Here is a 22,976-nt window from a genome sequence, read left to right on the forward strand (position 1 = left end):
ATGAAACAGAGGAGAGTTGAGTTGGTAGAGCAGAATAGACTACTGCAGACTAAATTTCTGCAAAGCTGACCTAACAAAAACAGAACAGTACAAAGGTCCGGAGAATCAAGTCGTAGTAGAGAAGATTCGACTCAAATCCAGTTAAAGAGAGTTGATTAAAAGAAAGGTAATAATAAGAATAATATTAAAAATATAGTAACAATTTTAATCAATTTTAATACAAAAAAATGCAGCAAATCTAGAGGAGCCAAGGATGAGGGCTGAGTGAATGTGTATATCATTCAGGCAGCAGAAGTATGTGAAGGCATGTTTTTGCTAAAAATACTTTACTAGACAAATAATTAGCCTTATTGAGAATTATAAAAATGGAATCAAGTCGAGCAGAGAAAAACAGTAGTCGAGTACAAATTAAGCCATTAAAAGTAGAGTTAGGCTTAAGTAGATAAGAGTTGAAGACTCTGTGGAGATAAGTAGAGGTGAACAGAACTGAGTCAAGTAGGGCTAAGCAGAGAAGTTAAAATTACTTAAATGTAGAGAAAAAAAAGAGTCGAGCAGAGCAGAATTGGGTCGAGCACGGTAGAGCAGAGTACTGAGTACAGTGCGTACCTGATGTAGGTAGAGGTGTTCCTCGGAAGAGCTCATATAACTTGGATAGGTAGGTGATCATCCCGGTCTTATCCAGCTCCTCACCAGCACTAAGCTCCTTCACAGACATGAATGATCGAATCCCTAATTCCCGCTCACTGACATCAAAAGCCAGTTGCAGGTTTGCAGCATGGTCTTCGTCATTTAATGAGTCGAAGTCTCTGTTGGAGCCAGGGTATGACGAGTTTTTATAGCAATTTGTACGGAGTTCTTACAGTTTAAAACCATTTACTTTTGTCTCCATCTGGTTTACATTACATCTGATTACTCTGCAATGCAGATATATTAATACTTAAAACTTGTTAGAGTTAGATTTTCTTTTAAAATATTTTCAATTCAAATTCTCTTCCAAGATACACACTTTTGTACCTTTTAAAGACGCCCTGAATAATGGCATGCTCAAACATGAGAGTAACATAATGTGAAGTTTGTAAAACCGTTTCCTAACAGACGTTTTCATTTCATGTGAGCACTGGAAGGTAAAATGTACACTGATATGGAAACAGTTAACATCAGCACAATAGAAGGACAGAAACTCAATCAATCATGCTTAACCCAGCAGGAGAACCATTTTTTTCATATTGCAGGAGAAAATAGGAACTAATTACTTTGATGAGAAAAACAAGCTTTGACGTCTCTACCAACACTAACAGTGTGCAGACAGTGTCAGACATAATGTAAAGGGGAGAGAGTAACCTAGCAGCAGCACACACAAACATTAGGGGAGTACACAGACTCAGTCTTTCTTCTTTTTCTTTCCTATCTACACACCAGCCCCCCTTCTCTGCCACCTGCTCTGCTGACAGACATACATATGGAGGAGGGAAGGGGAGAAAAATGCCAGTGGTTCCTGAAAATTTACAGGATCATATGAAATTGTCATGTGACAATTGTGGCAAGGTATAAAGGAGATAATTAAAGAGCTAGAGGATATAATTAGGTTTGTAAATGTACTAATCGACAGTTGCACTAATTCCGAACTGTGCAACTCTAAAAGTGGAAAAGTACCAAGCAAAGTAATTTCTGGAAGGTCCAGATCAACACAGGTACTGGAACAACCAGTTCTTTCAGCTAGTTGATAAACTCACTGGCAAAATGTCCTTGATAAAATTTGTGAAATGCTCAAATCTGGTCTGTGCTTCCACCCAAGCATTACGTATAGGATAGCTATGTAGGAAGTCTTTATCATATCCATCAGCGCTCTAAAAAGTGTTTCATGAGTTGTGAGTAGGAGGTAAAGAAAGAAATCAGAGGCCGAAATCACACACAGAACAAACAGCTGCTCTAATGCCAAGCATATTTAACATACCCGTAGATGGTGCAGAGTTCATTTTACAAAAAGCAAGTTTGTTCATGAATTAAGAAACTTAATGATGTAACCGTGAGGAGATGCTGGTTTCAGATGGAAAGATGCAGAGCTGGATACTGGTACTGATATTATCTGATGTGTGTTAACGTACATCAGCTGAGGTTTGAACTTGTGGATGAGGGCACAGAGGGCGATGCCACTTTGCCAAGAAGATGTCAGGTCTGTGATTGTCACATTCTTGTAGCCTTCGGTCTGTTTTTGGCACCAGGTGAGAAGCCTTGCCGGTCTGATCTCTGTCTCTGAAAAAATAAAATGAAGTCAACAAAACAATCCAGCTTCTATCATATATAACTTCTGTTCTCTATATACCATAACTTATCAAAAGAAATCCAGGCTGTTATAGAAAATTAAACCCTAAGGAAGTTTAGAATGAAGGAGATATAATGGACTGATACATGGTGTGCAAGATAATAAAGTACTGAAATACCGATATGACAGGGGCAGTTATGGAGGTATGTAGATATCTCTGTCTCTGCCTTTGGTGAATGACTCAAGTTGTTTCAGTACAACTCTGCTCGTCATTCAGAGATCTATCTTCACTGTTAGTTCCAACTACAGATATAATCAGACTTTGATTTCAAATATGAACTAGTGTTTATTTTTCCACTCAGAAATGTCATCACAACAGATACATGAACATTTCCAAATAATAGGATTGTTTTCCGAATGCAGGCTTAGTTTAAAGACTGCAACAAAAGTAATTGTTGGCGACTTAGAGACCAAGGTATGTGAGTGTCACTGTTCTTGCCACAACCAGTCAGCTATTCTTTCAAAGCTTCTTCCTGGCAATAAACCCACAAGTAAAAATAAACCTCAAATCAAGAGTTATTCCCAAAACGGAGGTTAACTATGTTTTTGTTCTACTTCTGTTAGATAAATAAGGAAAGAAAGGAGAAAGGCATGCTGCAAAGTTTATTTGAGGATTCTTTCAATGTAACAAAGGAAGGAAACCCAATTAATCACTCAGATCAGAATAATGGAGATGAGTCAGCAGCAGTCATGCTTTGAATTTGAGATACAAAAACCTGCCAATCCCTCTAAAACTTACCTCGTCTGCAGAGATTGACAGGCCGTCGTATGGTAGCAGCACGCTCCAGAGAGCATGAATTTAGCTCTCTGCTGATGTACAAGTGACGCACCTACAACACGAAGGAAAAGGTTTCAGTACCTAGATGTTTAAAAATTCTTGTGGATTTGTTTAGAATTGTTCCAGTAGCTAATGTCAGACTTTATGGCGATATTGATAAAGTGGGTATTATTTCTCACCTGGTGCGGCTTGACGCAGGAGGAGATGAGATTAGGGTATCGAGTGCCAGGATCTATTGTGTACTGCTCAAAATTTTTGGCAATGTTTTCCGGTGTTGTCTGAGGAAGTAGCCTGTAAATACTTTCCCTGTGGAAACAAAAACAACACTGTGTTAGATACATGGTGTCATTTATTTATATGACCTTAACGTGGCAGTGGTTAGTTTTTACAAATATTGAACATTCAGACAGTGAGTATGCTAAATGCTCTGAATGAAATATGATGCAAACACAAATACACTGCTCACAAAATGTTGGGATATTTTTCTTTCAGGGGAAATTTATGGGAAATGTAAAAAGTTAATACTACAGTGATATTATATCATGAAACCAGGGCAAAAGTAGAAACATGCAATGGTAACTTCTTCATCTCAAACAGTTAGTTGAATACAATCACCCTGTTAGTGAACAGCATGTTATCCAAATAGTACTGAAGAGTTGGACATGTGCATTCAAAAGTTTAGAAAAGGTCAAATTAAGTTTACCTTTAAAAGTTATAGTGCATTTTAGGTGGATTCTAAAATTTCACCCTAAAGTCAATTATCCCTAACTTTTTGTGAGTAGTGTCTATTTCTCAAATATAGTGTGCACATGTGTATGTATGTGTGTATTTATGTGCGTACCTCTCTGCCAGCACCTCCAGAACTGGTCGACCCTGAGACCAGCTTTTTACCATCCAGGCTGTGTCAAAGGCTGCAAGGAAGCCCCTGGCGCAACCCGTCCCCATTGGCCAGAAAGGCTACACAGGAACGCAAATATATGAATTTTCTGTGTTTGTGTGTGTTCAGGAGCATACAACACATCAACACCGTATTATTTATTATATTAAAGTGTTTAAATCAACAGAAGAAATGTTGTGACTACTTCCAACATCAATTAGCAGCAAGTGTCATGATTTCGACTTTTTTTTACTAAGCTAACACAGAACGCATTATATGTAAGGTGTGTTACAAGCTTTACACCCCAGACTGACAGCAAAGGCCATACATACTGTATGTGCAAGAGGGGCCTGATTTAGTCAAAAAATTAATGTTTGGGTGTAGCGTGTCAGAGATCCACCAAGGTCAGGGCATAAAAATTAAACTGTCTCGCTGACATGTATGGGTGTGAAGTAGCTCACATAATCTACTGGAACAGGAAAAAAATCAATTACCAGCTCTAAAACAGATCCGTTCGTCCCTCTGATGCACTCTCCCCTGTGCATCACAGCTTTGACAGCATGCAACCTTCTTCTACTCACTTGAAGTGAATTAACTTAACATGACACAGCTTGCTTCTTCTTACCTCTAGCAGACTGTCGCCAACTAGTGCTACCAGGAGCTGGTGTCCAAATCTCTCCCTGACTAGAGCAGCGTTCTCAGAGGCATGCATGCTTGTGAAGTCAAACATTGCTACATCTGGCTGCCCGCAATGGTTCATGGCAAAATCCAGCGTGGGAAGTTGGTAGTTGGTGCCAAAGTCAGCAGCTTCTCGGGCGTAGCACAGAAGAGCTTCCTGGTTGACATTTTCGCCGCTCAGCAGCATCTGGGTGTCTATGTAGTCCTGTTTAACAGTTCACAGTTTGCATCTGATTTTAGAATTTCAAAACACCATTACATGTTTTTTTTATCAGTTTTTTTTTTTTTGGTTATGCTGCACAGAGAATGTAACTAAATTGCTAAATTAAAAAAAAGACTACATATTGAGGTAACAATTAACTGAAATGTACACAAGTAGTCTCGGTCTAAACCTTGTAAAAAATTGCCATATATTGGGCTATTTTAACATTTAAATATGGGTATATATGTTGCGCTTACATTAATGACAACTCTCTTGTCCAGCAGGCTCTGTTTCTTGGCAGTCATGACAAAGTAATGTGTGTTGTCCTTGTAGTACACAATGTTCTCCAGATCAATACCTGCAAGAAATAATATAGTTTTAACATGGCTACAGGTTTTAAATGCCATCAGCATAACATCCCAGTGTTAGTGTCAGTGTTTCCTTCACACCTGTCTCTTCTTTGAGGTCAAGAAAGAACTTCTGGTTGAAGATGAAGGCTACTCCGCTGATCTCTTCCACTTTGGCCTCGGCGGTGGTGTTCCTGTTTATGAAGTTGGCTGTGATGGCAATCGCCAGTTTACCCCTGAACTCCTTCCTTTTGAAACCTATTTGATATAGAGGAAATCGAAAAAAGAATAGATGTTAATCTTGCTAAACAAGTCAGTCTTATTGGCTTGTTTGTTTAAAGAAACCTACTTTTAACTATAATCACGAGGATAAGAGGATAAAAGGAAGTTTCCCAAGGTGAGCCTTTCTACAGCTAAAATGCATGGGTTGTAAGAAACATCCAAATTAAAATTCTGTCATTAACGTTAAGTATTTTTTTGAGTAATTAACTTTTAGAAATGTAATTGTAGCTGTTATGCCTTTTTTTAAATTAAGAATTTATTCACTGTGTAAGAATGAAAAAAATTTTAAACCTAAATGCTTTTTCATATGTTCCAAGAATCAGATAAAGCAGTGAAATAGCAGAGAGGCTCGTACGGCACCCATCTACAGTAGTTAAGTATTCTTTGGAACCAAAAACGGGAACATGTGAAACAAAATTCAAGGTTTAACTCAATCTTATATTTCTATGTTTCAAATAAAACTAAAAACCGCATTCAATCTTAAAATAAACCTTTTTAGACTGATGGTTCAAATCTATTTGAATAAAAAGTAATAGTGAAAGGAAGATTTCACTGGCTTGAGAATTACCTTTTCAAACCAGTAAATAAAACACTCACTACAATGTAACAAATTCTAAAGTGGTTGCAATAATGAAAATAAAAATGATGTACTGTATAAGACAGTGATAGTTAATAAGAGTTTGAACCTGTGCCACAGCTTATGCATATTGTCACTGTTCAAAAATCATGGAGGGCCTTTTCCACTCTTTGTCACATCAACAATCAACGCAGTACAGATCTCATTGTATTTAAGTTGTGTTGCTGTAGCTAGGCCACGAAGGCAGGCTGACTGCAGGGGAAAATAATTTCCCGCAGGCTTCTTCATAATTGGAGAATGAGCTAGACGTCTTGTCCGGCCCAAAAATGCCCTTTTAAGGAATAAGCATCTGATGTGAATTGGTTGCTAGATGACAGCATTTTTGGTAGAGACGCTGAAAACTGTGAGACCGAGAGATGGAGAGCATGCATCATCTGCTGCACGGAGCCGGCTCTGCTCTATTTATATGTTGTTTCCCGTGTTACTGCTCCCACTGGGAGAGATCAGTGGCCTCGTACAAGTATAAGTTTACAGAAGGTGAGTTTCATTTATAGCTTCACAACAGATAATCCAGTACAAGTAATTCAAAGTGAGAGTCCAGAGACAGTCCCATGGGACGTCCTGGCTCATGAGCTGCTCAGTAAACAGAAGGTGTGATGGGTGTAGATTTGATTAACTCTTTTTAGCGCTGGCTTTTAATTTGATTTACCTCTTTTTGGTGCTGGGCTTTTATTGGATTTAACTCTTTGATGCCTTGTACATTTTCATAACGCAGCAGATGAACACAGGGAGAAATTGTCTGGTAAACATGCTGCTCTTCTGTATTGAAGTAATATCCACATGCATTTTCTATTGATATTGAGATAGATATCAAAAACAAGAAGTGGCAATGGTTTCAGTTACAGATACATTGAGTAATGCATAATTACACAGATTTTTTTAGAACTTTGTTACTGATTGTCAGTTTTACTTAAAACCAAAAAATGTTAATGTTTTCATTGCTACCAGTCTCACAGCCGACAGTCTCACACCCTGTAGAATAGGAAAGTAACATTTGGGTCCCAACTTGTTCATGTAGGTCATACTTTGTCATCAGCAACAGCACATACTTGAGATATCTATTTCGTGCTTGACCTTTGTTTGCTGTCTTCTTACCTTCCAGAGTATTTCTACGCCCGTCAGCCCCCACCACGACGTCAAACTCAAAGTTAGCCACGGGGTGATCGACAGGATGGACTGCAGCCCTCCACCCAAGCCCTGAGAGACGGAAACAAAGACAAAGAAAGAAGTAAAGGACTGAAACTGTCACTGTGACTGTCATATTAAATATCCAGGGAATATTCCCACTGTGCTGTACCCTTCCACAGAACAATCCACCCATAGCTTGCGGAATGTCAACTGATAGTTTAGATGTTTTGCTGAAGGTCAATTCAACAGCTGCAAACAAAACATCTCCTTTCTGAACCATTTTTGTAACAATTCTCAATTTGTCAGCACAGCGGCGATGAATCTGTAAGCAGACTTTAGCACTGTTGGTGTAAGGGTTGCTAACTTCATCTTGCTTTTTAACAATAGGATTGCAACTTGCAATATAGTGCGATGCAGGAAAATGAAACCATGATAGTTGTAAGTATATGTATGCACTATCTTGATGCTTCACATTGTGAAGCCCACTAGCACTGACACTTTACTTACACTAATGATGGATCTCACTGTCCTGGCAATATTGACACATATAAATGGTTTCAACATAGTAAATCTTTATTAAAAGAATAAAAAGATTGTTCTGCAAATAACAATAAATAACTGCTTAATTGATGACTGAATAAATTATTGTTTTAGTGTAGCAGTGTTGGGTTCTGCAGATGTGTGAGAAAAGCACAGTGACAGCCTGGTAGTTTGTTCGTTAATATCACCAAGTGGAAAATGCATTCCATAATGTCAAGGGGACCGCTAAACACATCACAACACAACGGGAGGGATAAGTCTGTGTCTAAATTTAGGCAAGGCTCTCGCTGTTATCAGTGTTCGGCTATTATAGCTAAGGGGACAACACCTGATATTAGTGGTCAAGTTATTTTCTTCCATCGAGTTTAGAGTCCAATATGTGATGACAAGTATGCATCAACAGTGCAGTGACAATACTGGAAAATGGTAACACCTTAATGGTAGCTTTGTATTTTCCTGCCAATTTCAACTGAACGCTAGTAATCAGCAGAAGGTCAAACAATTTGTAATCATAAGAAAAATGGCTTGAGATAAGAGTAACAGAAACTTTTTATTCAATTGTAAGTTTGTTAAGTAGATACAATACATAGTTTGCAACAAGTTTAGAAGCATCAAAACTAGATCAGGGCCAATGTTTGTCTGATGTTTATTGGTGGCTGTCAAGGAAATTGAATACTACAGGATGAGTAGTTCCCTGCTTCATAACCAGTCTTCTGAGTGGGAGTGTAAATAAATATCCTCCAGGGAGGTACACAGTACAACTAACCAATGTTGCATAATGTTTATATCAAGCTTCAACCTCATCCTAAATGTCTCAGTTTTCCAGCTGAAATCCATTTGGATTACAAATCAACTGCCAGTGGGTGAATACAAAAGCACAGTTAATCTCTTGTTTGGACATGTAACTGCAGTGAATGTGTGGATAGATACCTTCATTTTCCTGATCCTCTGAAGGTTCCACCAAGTTGACAAACTCCACATTGATGTGAAACTCCACTGCAACAATGAGGGCAACCTTCAGCAGGATAAGCTGCAGCTGCTGAATGCCTATTAGACACAAGGGCACACAATAACATTTGTATAAATGTGTAAAACTATCTGCCAAACTGTGTGTTGTGTTATGTTGTCTTAACGCTGCTGAGGGCAAAATCAACTCAAATGTACTAAATGCTAAGGCTTCACCTCTCATTCTCTTGGAAAGATTAAAAGACTCAAAGCTCAGATTATCTGAATCTAAACATCAGGGTGATTAAATTTTATTTCACAACTTCTTTATAGTAGTTATTTTCTAATCCAACCATTATCTAGTCCAGAGAATCTAATACGAGCCCAGACAGAAAAATTGTACAGAAAAATACACAACTACATTCAGTATATTAATGAGCCCAATAAGAGGCCGTAAAATTAAGGGAGATCATCTGGACTCAGAGATGTTAATAATAATCTGTAATAACCTTCTAATAACCTTTAATAAGTTAGTTCCACAAAGACGGATACTCACTGATGTGGTCTATGGCCCCGGCACAGAATTTGCCATAGAACTTTTTTGCCCCAAGACCACGCAGATCATGGATGGTGTAGGGCCAAAGATGCAGCACGTTGTGCCTGGAGAAGGAGTCTCTCTTTTCGATCACCACCACTTTGGCACCCATCAAAGCAAGCTCAATGGCTGTCCGCAGACCGCAGGGCCCTCCTCCAATAACAAGACACTAAATAAGAGAGAATGACAAACTGACCTCAGTATCAGGCCAAGGCACAGAGAAATAGGCCACATCATGGTAATTTCTTTGTCACATTAATAACGGAAGGCTGAGAACTTTAATGTGGGAGAATCTGAGTTAAAAAATGGTTGACATCCCATTTGTTCAATAATATAACCAGGGCCAATCATACCGTGTGCATACTGTAAATGATGAAAGAGAGCAGAACTTTACTGCACTTCTTGAGCATTTAGAAGCTGAGTGTTTCATTCAAGGACATGTTGGCAGGACAGACGCTGACTGTGAGAATCATTCCAGTTTGTAAAACACTAAAGATGAGGAAGAATGTTTACACGTGCCTGAAGCCCAAATGGGACATTTGCAAACAACCTATATAATTACTAAAACCATTAGATATTCGATAGAGATGTGATTCATGCACCAGCCTCACCCAAAAATGCATGAAGTCACTTTATTGAGGTTACAGCGCCTGTCTGAGAATGTGCAGCTCACACATGACATCAGCCTCTTGAATGACAGATAAAAGAACTGACATAAGTGTGCTGGCAAACCTCTCTGCTTTTTAACATGTTAAGAAAGATTAAAGAGATTTGTTTAGAGAGGTGTGTGAATGTGTGTTTGAACACTTTTGAAATGTAATCCAGAACCCTACCATTTATAAAGGTTGCCCCTGCTGTGCTCAGTAGGGTGGATGGCCTCATGTCTCTGTAACTTCACCAAATGAATGCTCAAAGTCGAATTTCATTAAACCTTTTACTTTCTCAGCTTTCCATTCATCCTAAAGCATAAAACACTACCACTTTCTTTGTCTGACTTCTGAATTCCAATAAGATTCAGACGGAGGTTTGACACATATTTTAACAGGAGAACTCACTTTGTGATATCCTGTGTGTTCACCCAGAGGAAAACACCAAAGGGTGAATGGGTTCACTCATATCAGTTGGGTGAGTTAATCAGAGAGGGTGCTGTAAACAGCATGCTCAGAGTGAGCTAACACTAATCCCACATCATACCCAAAATGGCTCCCTGCCCATCCACCAAAAGCCAGATGATTGGGCTTCAGTCATTCCATAGTCTCTATCTACGGGTATGTGATTGAGCCCTAGGGTGGTTTTCACTGGGCATGTGAGTGGTGACAACATAATATTTCATCATGTGTAGCCTGAGGTTTTCAGGATGAGATATTCTCAGGTGTAAAACACAGGTGGTGGTGCTGCCTGGAGGAGTTGTTTATCTTTCAACAAAGGGTGAGTAGGTGTGCTGTTTCTTTTTTTTTTACACAGCCAGAGACAGAGGTATGTTGTTATAATTTATCTGCACGGTACAAATGCGGTTTCGCCAAACACATGTTCACAATGCGCATGTTTTTTTAATCTACACTCATGCAGCTGTCTTGATCTGTCTATAAGCCAGAAACACTCTTTTTTCTTTAACACTTTTCCATTCAACGAAAGGTTTTATTTTTCCAGATATGAGGATTTTCCCGTGGGTGTGCTCCGCATCTGCTGAGACAGGACATGCACGCTTCCTTTCAGCTTCCCACCTGTGACCTTGTTCTCATCCTAGCTTGATCTCACCCTGGTTACATCTGTGATTTGTGATTTGAGCCCAAATAGCAGGTACAGAAAGACGTAATAGTTTTGCTGTTTTTGTCTGTGTAATACAAAGAGCTTCTTACACCCATGCATTATCTGTCACCACTTATCCTATTTGGGTAGTGGGGGGGCTGCAGCCTATCCAAGCTGGCATCAGACGAGAGGCGGGGTACACCCTGGACATGTCGCGAGTCTATCTCAGGGCCACAAAGAGACACACGCAGACAGAACCATTCGTACTCACATTCTTACGTTACATCCTACATTTTAGGAAACTAAAACTCTAATTACAGATTATTTTTGTCATGAATTAATCTGTTGATTTATTAAAGATATTGTGGCTAAACTGGTTAATACAGTATTTTCAGGTCTAGAACACATGATATCATCTCGATATCATCCCAAACCTACAACACAAGCGCTCCCTATACCCTGCTTTGCTACACCAAGCTCTGCTCAATACTTAGTTATTCTTATGAAATGAAAATACACGAAAATGCTCCAAAACTCACTAATCAAGCTGAAATAAGTCTCTGACTGGGGCAAGGACAAGCTTCATTCAAAACCTTTGTGAGGCAAATATTTCTGCACTGCCCCCAGCGATGTCAACTAGTCTCAGGAGTCAAAGGAGGCTTTGACAGCACCCTTTCAAATACTGTATACAGTTTCTATTAAAGCTCTGGGACTTTACATGAAATAAATGGAAATCCACTTTGCTTTTGTTAAATTTTAAATTAGACTATACTGAATGTGCACTTGATGGGTTGAGCAAAGATATGTTACAGTGTCAAGATGAAAAGGGCACTGTGTGACAAAGATCTAATGTAGTGTGCTGTGAATAAAAAAACACAGCAGTTACATGTCAGCTTCACTGCAGCCAGTTGTGTCAGGTCGTAAACCACGGATGACATCACACCCTTTAAAGACTGCTGCTTCAGTGGAAATAGTTGAGGCAATGACTGATAAGACATCTGTCACTGTTAAAAAAGCTGAGTTGCCATAAAAGCATACGTTTTTACCTTGTGATTCTCCCTGGGAGAGTAGAAATTAGTGATTAAGTAAAAACAGATTGTCTGTCCTGTGAGTGATGAAAACACTCATCAGACAGCGGATGTGTAGTTCATGGGCCAGTAATTCATTGCATCTTGTGCCTTTAAAGGAAAAATGTAAACTTAAACTCAAAATGTTTTTTTGCCTAAATAATGCATACAATACACTGTTTGTGCACCTATTTAACAACGTTGGTGAACAGTGCCTCTTTTAAATTTACAACACAACCCTGCATATTGTCAGAATTACAAAATCTGACCTAACACCTTTGGCTGAGAAGTCACACTTCATACCTATTTTGATGTTGGCCTAAATTGGACAAAACCTGTAAAAATAAGCTCACGGTGACGCATTTAAAGCACATTTTTATAAAAGTCTGGGCCTCTCTCCAACTTTTTAAGGACAAGCCTGTAAAAAGCAGAGCACACACTCAGTGTGTTAGGGGCCTAATAATTATAGCTGCTGAGTGATGCTGTCTGTTTCTTTGTGCAATAAAAAAAACAATGTGATGGGCCGCTGACGGCTGAAAAGTCCTACTTTCCTGAATTACACCCACACAACTCCTAAACACTCACAAGGCAAACACACACACACACACACACACACACACACACACACACACACACACACACACACACACACACACACACACACACAAACAGAGCTGCTTTTACCCCATTGCATATATCTCTTCGTAATTTATTTTAAAAATAAGCTCTTGAATAGCTTATTTTCTTGCATACAATTTGCTCTTTGCTGTGTTGGTTACGTGCCCAGAAATGTACTTGGCGGATACACATATACACTCATCTATTAGTACATTTATCTTAAGTTTCATATTGTTTAAATCATTTTGCGTAGTTTTGTTGCTTTGTAAGAATACTAAATCAGTGCAAAGCCTTGTATATCTCTTTAATTTCCTGTCCTGTCTTTTAAGAGCCGTTCCAGTGAAAGAGTGAGTGTTACAATCTAGTTGATGGCCTGCATCTCAGCAGGCAGAGTTCCAAGTGGTGATCGTGATATTGCCGTAGCCATGGTGCTCTGTAGAGGATCTGAATAGTGCTAAGAGGAACAAGGTGCAGATTGTTTTTTTTTTTTAAAAAAAAGGAAACACATGATGTGAAGTAACAACAGGCACTTCCTAAATCACAAAACGTCAGCTTGGATGATGTGCATAACTGTATTTTGGGTGTTGGGGTGTTCAAAGGGTAAACTGTGTTACAGTGCACGTTACACATTTTAGGTGTGTTGACTGTTTTCCAAAGTGTACAACACATTTTCAGTTTTATTTTAATACATAATGAAAATGATAGACAACTTATTAGATACAGCATTTCATTTAAAATAAAACCAAATAAAAATATGACCAAAAATTGGCTGCTAAACTCAGACATGATTCAAAATTCAACTTGCTGCTGAAAAGTTATGTAGTTTCAAGTTAAAGTACATTCTGCAGCAAATAGGAACTGTGAAAAACAGACAATGTGTGTTTCTGTTTCTTCCATTATTAGGGCTGCTGTTGGGCTTTGAAGTCCAGAGCCTGAGATAGCAGGGATACTTGAATGTATTTAGAGAGACTTTTTAAAACCACTTTTTGACCATACAAAAAATTAAAGAAAAAGCAGTGGACATTTATTTCAAGGGTCAGATGAATCATTCATCACAAAATGACCTCAACTTGAAAGAAGGCAATGAGAGCCTGGAAATTTAGGAATTTACTAAACAATAAGGTGAATGATAACAGAAATACACATATTTACTACATTTGGTAAAACCTGTTTCTCTAATACAAATCACTTATAATTTGCTTAATTTTACATATAGCTTGCTTTGTAAATCCACCATTTCTTTCTCTATTGGCTGTAACTAGTAAAAGGTAATAGGATCATTAAACTTACCTTGGTGCCCACACAGGCCTGGCCTTTCTTGTATTCTTTATGGGACATCCTTTTGTCTAGCTTACTCCATAGTGCTTTAGCCTTCCAGTAGGTGACCTTTGCTTTCAGACTGCTGTAGAAGGTGCTGTTGTCTGCAGGGTCGAGGTCCAGGTGCCTGCAGAGGATGCTGAAGGCCTGAACAGTTCCCTTGCAAGTCGACGCCTGAACAAAGTTCTCAAACAGCTTCCCCATGTTATCCTTCTCCTCCTCTCCCATCCTGTCCACTGCAGTAGATGGTTTAGTGTGCTGAGGCTCCTGCTTACTTCAGCGCTCTCCGCCAGATGTGGCTACACCCTCAGCTTGGCCCGTATCGTCATGCCCGATCTGAGGAGGCAGGACACATACTATAAGAGTCTGATGTCATCTCATGGCAAAGAATTGAGCACAGATGGCTTTGGGTAACAAATGTCCTTTTTAAATTTTATAATTAGCTTGTAAGATTGGTTCTGTTTCATTAAATTGTGTCATTTCTTTTAATTCATGTCTAGATTAGAATGTAATTTAATTTGACAAGACAGCTGTGTTTAATCTTCTGAATGACTCCACTTTACATTATCAAATCAAGAGGGTTTACAGCACCACTGCTCATTAAAACTCTCATCAAAGTCAAGATAACATTTCAAGTTAATAAAATGAGCCACTCTGTCATCAGAATGACGTTAAGCATATTCACTTTTTATGCTTTTTACAGGCATAACCATGTGAGCCTATAAAAGGAGCTGTTTGCGGTTCTTGATACTACTTCCACATTTACAACTTTAGAGCTTCTAGATTCACAGACAGTTTCACAGTTCAGACTGATGCATTAGATATCCACAATAGATAGAGAATTAAAATGATACTGTAATACAAGATACTGGGAGCAATATTTTTAGTAGAAAGCATGAAGCATGGACAATTAAATAATGTAAATTTAAGTATGATAGTAATAATAACAACAAAATCACTGTCAATCTCAGTATATTAAACGGAAAACAAGCAATTTCCTGCTTTTTTACATGTTTAAACTGGGAAAGGTACACCAACTTGCCATATGGTAAAAAATAAATACAAAAATAAATAAAGAAAATAAAAACGAATTTCTTTCATATATTAAATACTGTATTCATCAAAAAAGAGAAAGCCGCAGCGAAGAAAAGGCTATGGTGCAATTAGGCGCAGAGAGTGAAGCCAGTGGAAAAAAGTTAAAAAGGATTCCTCTTATTGTGGAGATTCTCAGAATTACCTGTTTCTGAAGATTTATTTATTTCTAGCATGAGCAAAGACATCACTGAGCCATTGAGTACTAGAAGGAGCATCAGTGGCTGTGCACTGAAACAGAAAGTGGCATCTAGCCATTAAAAAAACGGAAGCATTTTTTCGCTGCACTTCAGATATTTTTGTGGCAGAGTCATTGTTGCAGGGAAAATTGTTTCTAGCAGAGAGGAACAAACGTTCTAAAAGGTAACAAATGCAAATTGAATGGCTTCAGGGAGTCAACTACTATGTTAAGTATATGAATAGATACTGAAGATATTGATCAGTAATTTATTGAGTCTTCACTAATCTGTTGACAGTTCTACAGGCTGCATTTCTGCATGAATAACATATGCCCTAGTATTGCAATCTAAAGTACACCGTTTGTTCTGTTAAACCCTATTCTTGGAGTGCAGCACTATGAAAAACTTATTTGTCTACTGGTAACATTCATTCCATCTGACAACCAGACTATTTTAAGCAGGAAGGGGAGCAGTCTTTAAAACTAATTGTGAACTACGCCCAAGTTACCTCAGAATGAAATGGATGTGATTGGATCTGCATGCTTAATGCTTATGAGCGTGCACGTAAAAGACACTGTTACTGTACTAAAACAAATGCTTGTGTCAGTCAACATGCTCAGCTGAACATGACGAAATTAAATACAGTGTAGTTGTCTTTTTTATCCAATCAACCATCAAGCCTTTTCAAAACTTTGCCAGAAAACCTGTGCCAAAACTCAACATCAAAGCAAAATGTGAACATTTTCTGCATTAGGCATGTGCTGAAAGGAGACCACAGCTTCCGCTACTTTTGGAAGAAATCTGCCTTTGATATTTTAATGTCCCATAGAGTGGGATGGGCAGAGTTAGAGAAAAGGTCAGACTAGCTGTGGAGGACTATTTCAGCCCCCCATGTGAATCCACTAGTGCTATCACACCCCACCCCATGGCCTCAGGTGGAAACATGACTGCACCATGAAAGTGTTCAGAGAAAGTTTCACCCAGAGACAAATACACCATTGTATGCAAGACTACATTCAATGGCCTTTTAGTAATGGGTCACAACAATTTTCATTGGGATTAAAAGGACTCTGAAACTTTGAATGTTGCTCCCACAACTACAGTTATTGTCTCCCTGCTAAAATTAACATTTTCATTTACACGAGATCCTGTTTGGCCATGTGTTTGCATCCTGTTTTGATGGTGTTGATGTTTTAGATTTCAGAGAAAGGACAGAGAGAGAAATGAATGCCAAACAGCACAGAGAAATAATGTACACACTCCAGTGACTCTCAGCCTGCTTTGTACACCTTGGTTGCTTAATTTCTCCATTCAGCCCCCAACTCTGCTAACATTCCATTGCCACGTGGCTAGAAGAGCTTTGAACTGCTCCATCAGCAGGATTCCAACACTGTACAAACTTCTCACTGGTTGTACCAGCCAACTATTCACAGGACCACCTTTTTTCTGGAGAAACTAGTCTTTGATTGTGGGTGAGTGAGGAGCAATGACAGGCATGATATACAGTGCAGGTGCTTTAATCATTCATGCATGACAGGAGACTGTGATGGGATAATTGCTGTGTATTCTACCATGTGGCATGTGGACTGTCTGCGGCCAAAATATCTTAAATAAAACCTCTATAGAGTTATTTTATCTGACATTGAGTCATTGATGTTGAATTTATAATAAGTTTTTTTTTGATCAGTCAGATGGTAATTTCTGCCAAAAAAAGGACAGAATAGATAAACTATTCTAATTTAAGCAAAAGCAAACTTCAATTTTCATAACTGCTGCTTTCCATAAGCGAACCATAAAATAAGTTCATCTGTATCATTTTGGACAGCGTTCAATAATCTCTCGTGCCTTTAGTGGAAAGGTTAAAGACAAGCATGTTGACTGCCCTCATGGTTTTACATTTCAGTCAAGGTAAAATAGTAAAATAGGGACAATTATTGAAACCATGTGTCTTAGGAGTCTGTGAGGACTATTAAGAAGGTACCACTTACTGTCCTCTTGCTTAAAACTTGAACTATATTCTCTGAGACAGAGTCCTATGACTTCACCATTCTATTCTGACAGAATGGAAAGTCACTTGCGGGTAGACAGAACGAACCCACAGAGCTGCTGTTAAAATACAACTAATGACAGACGAAGCTGAAAGAACACACATGTACGCACACCACACATCAGAACCCAACTATATAATGCTTATGAGGATCAGAGAGTTTAAAATTGTGCAGGTTGTAAATCTTCCCCCTGTTTAGAAACTGATCTGATTGAGTGAAACATACTCTGGCTAATTGGTAAAGTAAAGGGCAGTAATTTATTTTTTTGGAAACAAATATTTTAGCACTTATCTTTTTAGTATTTATACAACAGAATTTGCTTCATATTGCAAATATTTTTGCAATTACTTACTAGGCTGTCACATAGGTGTCTGCAATTGAAGGACTTGCAGGATTGACATGCAATCAATGTATAGAGAACATACTGTATACAGAAACAGTCACTGCTGTGTATATGAGACATAGCAAACTATCTATTTCCAGTAAGATAGAGCAGGAATGTTAGGAATGTGAAAAATTTACCTGTTACACCTGGACAGCAAAGGAAAAAAGTCTTTGTATATATAGTATAAATCTGACATTGACAAAACTATAAAGACACTTTAACGAATGTCAAATCAGTGATGCAATGACTTCATTTGTTTCCACATAACACATAGCCTCAGGCTATCAGAATACAAAAGGAAGCTGACTACACAGGGAAAACATTGGGAGTGCTGGGAAATGTGCATAGTGTGTACTAGAGTAGCCAGCCAGCTACAGTAATTACAGACTTCACTGAAGAAAACCAGGAAGGAACCCTCTGTAGAACTGATAAGCAGGCAGTCTGCCTTAGAAAACAGCATACTCGAGTGGACTTTACCTCGCCAGCTCTGCCCTGCTCCAGGCCCCAGAGCTTCAGAATATTATCTCAGCTTACTAAAATCTGGCTGCATGTTCAGGCAGCTGTGCCAAATCAAAAGCTCTATCAGGAACAAAGTAGACACACTGGCAGAACTTAAGAGTAGAAAACTGTTAATTTACGCATACAGGATCAGGCTTGCAAAGCCCCAGGGCTGCTTGCCTGTAGGCATGACTGGCCCACACTGTGTGTCCATCAGATGGGTCCTTTTGACGACTGATTTATCCGGACAAACTGAGCAAAGTGACACCTGCCCAGCTACTGACAGAAATAATGTACTTCAATTACTGTGACGCTAACTTACACAGTTACAATAATGCGGTTTGCTGAATGTGTCATCATTACAATGAAAATCAAAGTAGATAAACTTACATAACCATCAGGACATTATTAATTAATAAAAATGTATCCATTAAAAATGTAGTGAATATAAGCCAAAAAGGGAAGATAAGCTGAAAACTGACTGGTACTGGGAAAGATTTGGGCATCTTTCACCACATGACATCAGAGCACAGTATTACTGCTTGGCAGGAATTGAACATTTTGTAAGCCAGGCTCAAAATAGAGAAGAGTCATGTTGCAGAAGAAAACAGCACATGACGTGAAAAGATTTCAACAGGACTATAACCTGTAAACAACAGACCAACAAAACCACCTCAGATCAACACAAAAGGTGCAAAGTTCAACTCAATAACAAACAAGCCTTCTGGGTCCACTTCTGTAAAACTGTAGTAGGACTGGGGCAGGAACACAGAAGAACACTTCTCCCAAAACCATAAAACCCACAACATGAAACACACATATTTTGCGTAAGCTGCCTCAGACGCCTCCTATCCAAACTCTTCCTGTGGAGTGTGTCTGGCTTCCTGTTAAGATCAAAGCACAGAGGAGAGCTGTGTCTGTAAAATTCTACCTCTGTGATTTTAAAGCTTTGACTAGTTATGTTTAAAAGCCTCTTCAGCATGCTGGTGTCCCTCAGTAGAAACCTGTAAAGTGACATTCTGGCTTTAATTTGATAAAATCTTCCTTCAGTGTCTCCACCTTTGGTTGTGCTGCTGTGTTCCACTGCAGCAACAGCTTTGAGGAAAGCAGAAATGTTTTTTTGCCATTCCTAAAAATATCACATCCTATTTCAATTTGACCTGTGGTGGCAGAGTGTTATATTTGCCAATGATTAGCTTGTTTGCTTTTGATACTGCAGCAAACATTTTTGTTGTGAGCTGACTATGAACCTATCCGTGTACGTTAGGTGGTTGGGTGGGGCATGTCTCTTTTGTACAGCTGATGCTTGGGCATATGTGGAAGGAAACATATAGCAGAGAGGAAGGATTAGGTTTGCAACACCTCCCTGTGAATAATGAACACAAGCTTCCACTCATAGTTAGTCTATCAGGCTGCATGAAACACATTTACATTGTTTTCATTCACAGCATGTCTTCCTTACATACTGTAGCTTTATTGCTCTTTATTTCTTAGCTGACTGTTACCAAGTGTTAAAAAAGTTTCACATTTTTACAGTAAGAGTTTAAAATCTTACACGTGGGTAGCTTTCTATAAGTACTGTAACACAGTTATGGAAAGGCTGTGACAATCTGAAATGGTTTGGTATGTTATCTACAGTGAAGATATGTAAAAGGTGATGTAATTAATGTTATTTTGAATCCTTCATCGTCATAATAGGCTTTCATTTGACTGCATGATTGTAGTGATCTGCAGCTATTTTTATCTCACTGTTGTTAAGTTAGACTCCCGTAAAGCTAGATATTACAAACTAAAAAGGTAAGCCTGGGACAGGAATTTTCATTTATAAACTATTAAATCTCTTTTTAAAAGCATCTCGGCAACAGTCATCGGTAGTTTGAAACCATAAAAGTTTGTATTTAAATGTCAACTGCATTAATTTGTGTTATTACACTGATTGCAGAGAAGTCCAACATACCAGTTACATTCATTTGTACATAACTAATCTACAGACTTTTTATTTCCTAATGTTGATATTTTCTCTCAGCTCTATGGTAAATTTGCACATTGAAAGTAGAACACAAATCAGAGGTAACCTGTAATCACTGAGCAAACACAAACACAAGACTCTGTTTAGCAAAGCATTTTGCAAAGGGCTACTTATCTTATTAAGCAATACAGTATTTACTATGTCTTTCCATATATTTTATATCATAGCCCATGAATGAGTAAAAAAAAGGCTTACTGAGAGGGAAATTCCAGGAGGAGGATAATGTGGTTGGAGCCCAATGTTTATGCACAAAGACGTTGTTAATCTCCATGGGCATAAATCACACAGACCATCAGTGCCTGTGCCAGAGACTAGACACTATATGTATAAACATTGTTTAGATGTTAGCACGTTCACTGGCAGAGCTACTGTACTTTGGAATAAAGTTTGAATTTTACAGCTGGATGGAGAAGAACCCATTTGTATCCTAAATAGTTGTAGAGTAAAATACACAGGAAGTGACTGCACACTCACAGCATTGGGAAAGAGAACCACAACTGTTTGTATGACTCTTCTGACCCTCCTTAAACGTGTTGCTGAACGCTTCATGCATCATCCAGCAGGACATATGAATCATACCAGACTGCATGCTCAAGCTGTTACATTGAAACACACAAGAGGGATAAACAGATGAGTCCAACTGAATCATTTAGAAATTCTTACATTCTGATTTATTTTGTTTTCTTTCTGATATCCTTTTCCAGGCAGCAATGGTTAGAGCTGCTGCCTCACAGCTAGAAGTTCCCTGGTTCAAATATACTGTATGGAGTTTGCATGTTCTCTCCCTGCCTGTGTGGGTTTCCTTCCACAGCCTAAAGACACTAATGTTAGGCCTTAAGGTGTAAATGTGAGTGTGAATCATTGTCTGTCTGTGCATGTCTCTCTGTGTTGGCCCCACAGAGACTGGAGACCTGTCCAGGGTGTAGCCCGCCACTGTCACTGTGACAGCTGGGATTGGCTCCAGCCCCTGAACAAGATAAGTGGTTACAGATAGAGGATGGATGGAAGGACTTCCATTTTCCACATTAGGCCAATGTGGTAGAAGTACACACATAATACTCAATTGAAAGTGCAAGTATTTGCCTAAAAAAATATGCCACTACAAGTAGACGTACGACTAGAAAATCTATAAGCTAAAGTACTAAAGTACATTCTGTAAAATGTTAATAATTTTAATGTACAAAAGTACAAGTAACCCTAAAAAAAAAACAATAACATGATTGTACAAGTCTAGTCTGAATGTATAAGACAAACTGTTAAAGGTAAATATTATAATCAAAAAAGTTAAAGTAATATCCTATGTGGTGTGGAAAGAAAATGTTGTAGCTGGTAAAGTCTATATAGATTTTAACCAATTTAGGTAATGACTGAGGTGGTTCATCTATAATAATACGTTGTTATTTATTACTTGATTGCATTTTAAAGAATAAATCATTAACTGCAAAAAGTAACTACAGCTATAAAACAAAAATACAAAGTACACAAGTACAATATTTTTTTTTTCATTGAACTGTAGTGGACTAAAAGAAAAAGCAGTCTAAAAAGGAAATCACCAGGGAAGTGGGAGTCCTGCAAAACTGTACCTGAGTACAGTACTTAAGAGAATGTACCACCTCTGCACCTGTTTTTATTTGAGGTTTTTCCTGTTTCATCGGGAATTCAGTGTTTATTAAAGGTTCGTCTGGGTACTTGATCAGTAGAAGTTGGTGTTACTGACCTCTAGTCACACTAGGAAACATTAACATGGAGTTTCTGTCACTCACAGAATATCATTCAACAGCCTGTCAACACCACACCTCTCTTTATTATGCAGTTTGTGTCACTAAAACTCCAGAGAATACAAAGACTATTCAAAATGTGAAAGCTGCGGAGCAGGTGGAGTCAGCCAGTTCAGTAAAAAAGAATGAAAACCCTGAGCGGACTTCATTATTGCACTGAATAGTGATGTGATTTATAATGTAACCGCAACCTCGCTTTACCAGTTACTCTCTCTTACTGCCAATAAACGTGTTGCCATTCTTCTCTGTAGGCTACTTTAAGCGCATGATTCAAATGCGGCTACAAGTTGTTAAAGCGATCAGAAGTGAGGAAACGTTAGCCTTTTTTTGTTATCAGGGAGCACACAAGCCCAGGTGTCTTACTGCTCTCTGATAGTGATCAAGAGCATTGTCTCAATTAAAACACCAGAATCGGCATAAAAGTTGCCATTGCAGTAAAAAACTGCAGCTGGTCCGACAAGTTACCATCATATCGTGAACTTCCGAACAGTAACGGTCGTTATAACTTTACATTCATACACTGACCTTATTGTAGCCGACTACATCATAACCTGTTTTTCATTTATTGTGTCATAAATTTTTATATAGTCGTCTTATCTGGTCTGGTCAAAGTGAGTAATGATGCGCACATGCTGTTCGTTTTGCAAACAAGAACAGATCAGAGCCCCAAACTACTAAAGATGAACAACTTACCTCATATCTCAACCCACCCCGAAGTCTCGTTCCTTCCAGTGTCTTTTGTCAAACGGGGTCCTGGACTGTTATGTGAAGTGTGCCGGTGTGGTCCGCTCCTCTACCAGCCTGACAGGCAGCTGTGTCGTGTTTGAGGGCGGCGCTCTAACGTCACAGCATCTCTGATCAGTTACTGCGTCTGCTGCTGTTTG

The 22,976-nt window shown here is 38.7% G+C and overlaps 1 protein-coding gene across 11 annotated transcripts in view; it reads right to left on the bottom strand.

Annotated features, from left to right (window-relative positions):
• Window positions 1-22,960, bottom strand: part of mical2a (microtubule associated monooxygenase, calponin and LIM domain containing 2a) — a 35,182-nt gene extending 12,222 nt beyond the window's left edge. For all 11 annotated transcript variants that reach the window (XM_067496505.1, XM_067496500.1, XM_067496506.1 and 8 more), the window contains exons 1-13: window positions 22,786-22,960; window positions 14,057-14,419; window positions 9,294-9,501; window positions 8,723-8,839; window positions 7,220-7,321; window positions 5,308-5,463; window positions 5,116-5,216; window positions 4,604-4,861; window positions 3,943-4,058; window positions 3,281-3,407; window positions 3,063-3,153; window positions 2,106-2,253; window positions 607-806 (exon numbers count right to left, since the gene is read on the bottom strand). In XM_067496505.1, coding sequence (XP_067352606.1) covers window positions 607-806; window positions 2,106-2,253; window positions 3,063-3,153; window positions 3,281-3,407; window positions 3,943-4,058; window positions 4,604-4,861; window positions 5,116-5,216; window positions 5,308-5,463; window positions 7,220-7,321; window positions 8,723-8,839; window positions 9,294-9,501; window positions 14,057-14,311 — 1,879 coding nt within the window. In that variant the 5' untranslated portion in view covers window positions 14,312-14,419; window positions 22,786-22,960. The remainder of the gene's footprint in view (window positions 1-606; window positions 807-2,105; window positions 2,254-3,062; window positions 3,154-3,280; window positions 3,408-3,942; window positions 4,059-4,603; window positions 4,862-5,115; window positions 5,217-5,307; window positions 5,464-7,219; window positions 7,322-8,722; window positions 8,840-9,293; window positions 9,502-14,056; window positions 14,420-22,785) is intronic.
• Between the last annotated feature and the right edge of the window lie 16 nt (window positions 22,961-22,976).

Source organism: Channa argus, chromosome 2 (assembly GCF_033026475.1).
Source record: "Channa argus isolate prfri chromosome 2, Channa argus male v1.0, whole genome shotgun sequence".
Lineage (NCBI taxonomy): Eukaryota > Metazoa > Chordata > Actinopteri > Anabantiformes > Channidae > Channa > Channa argus.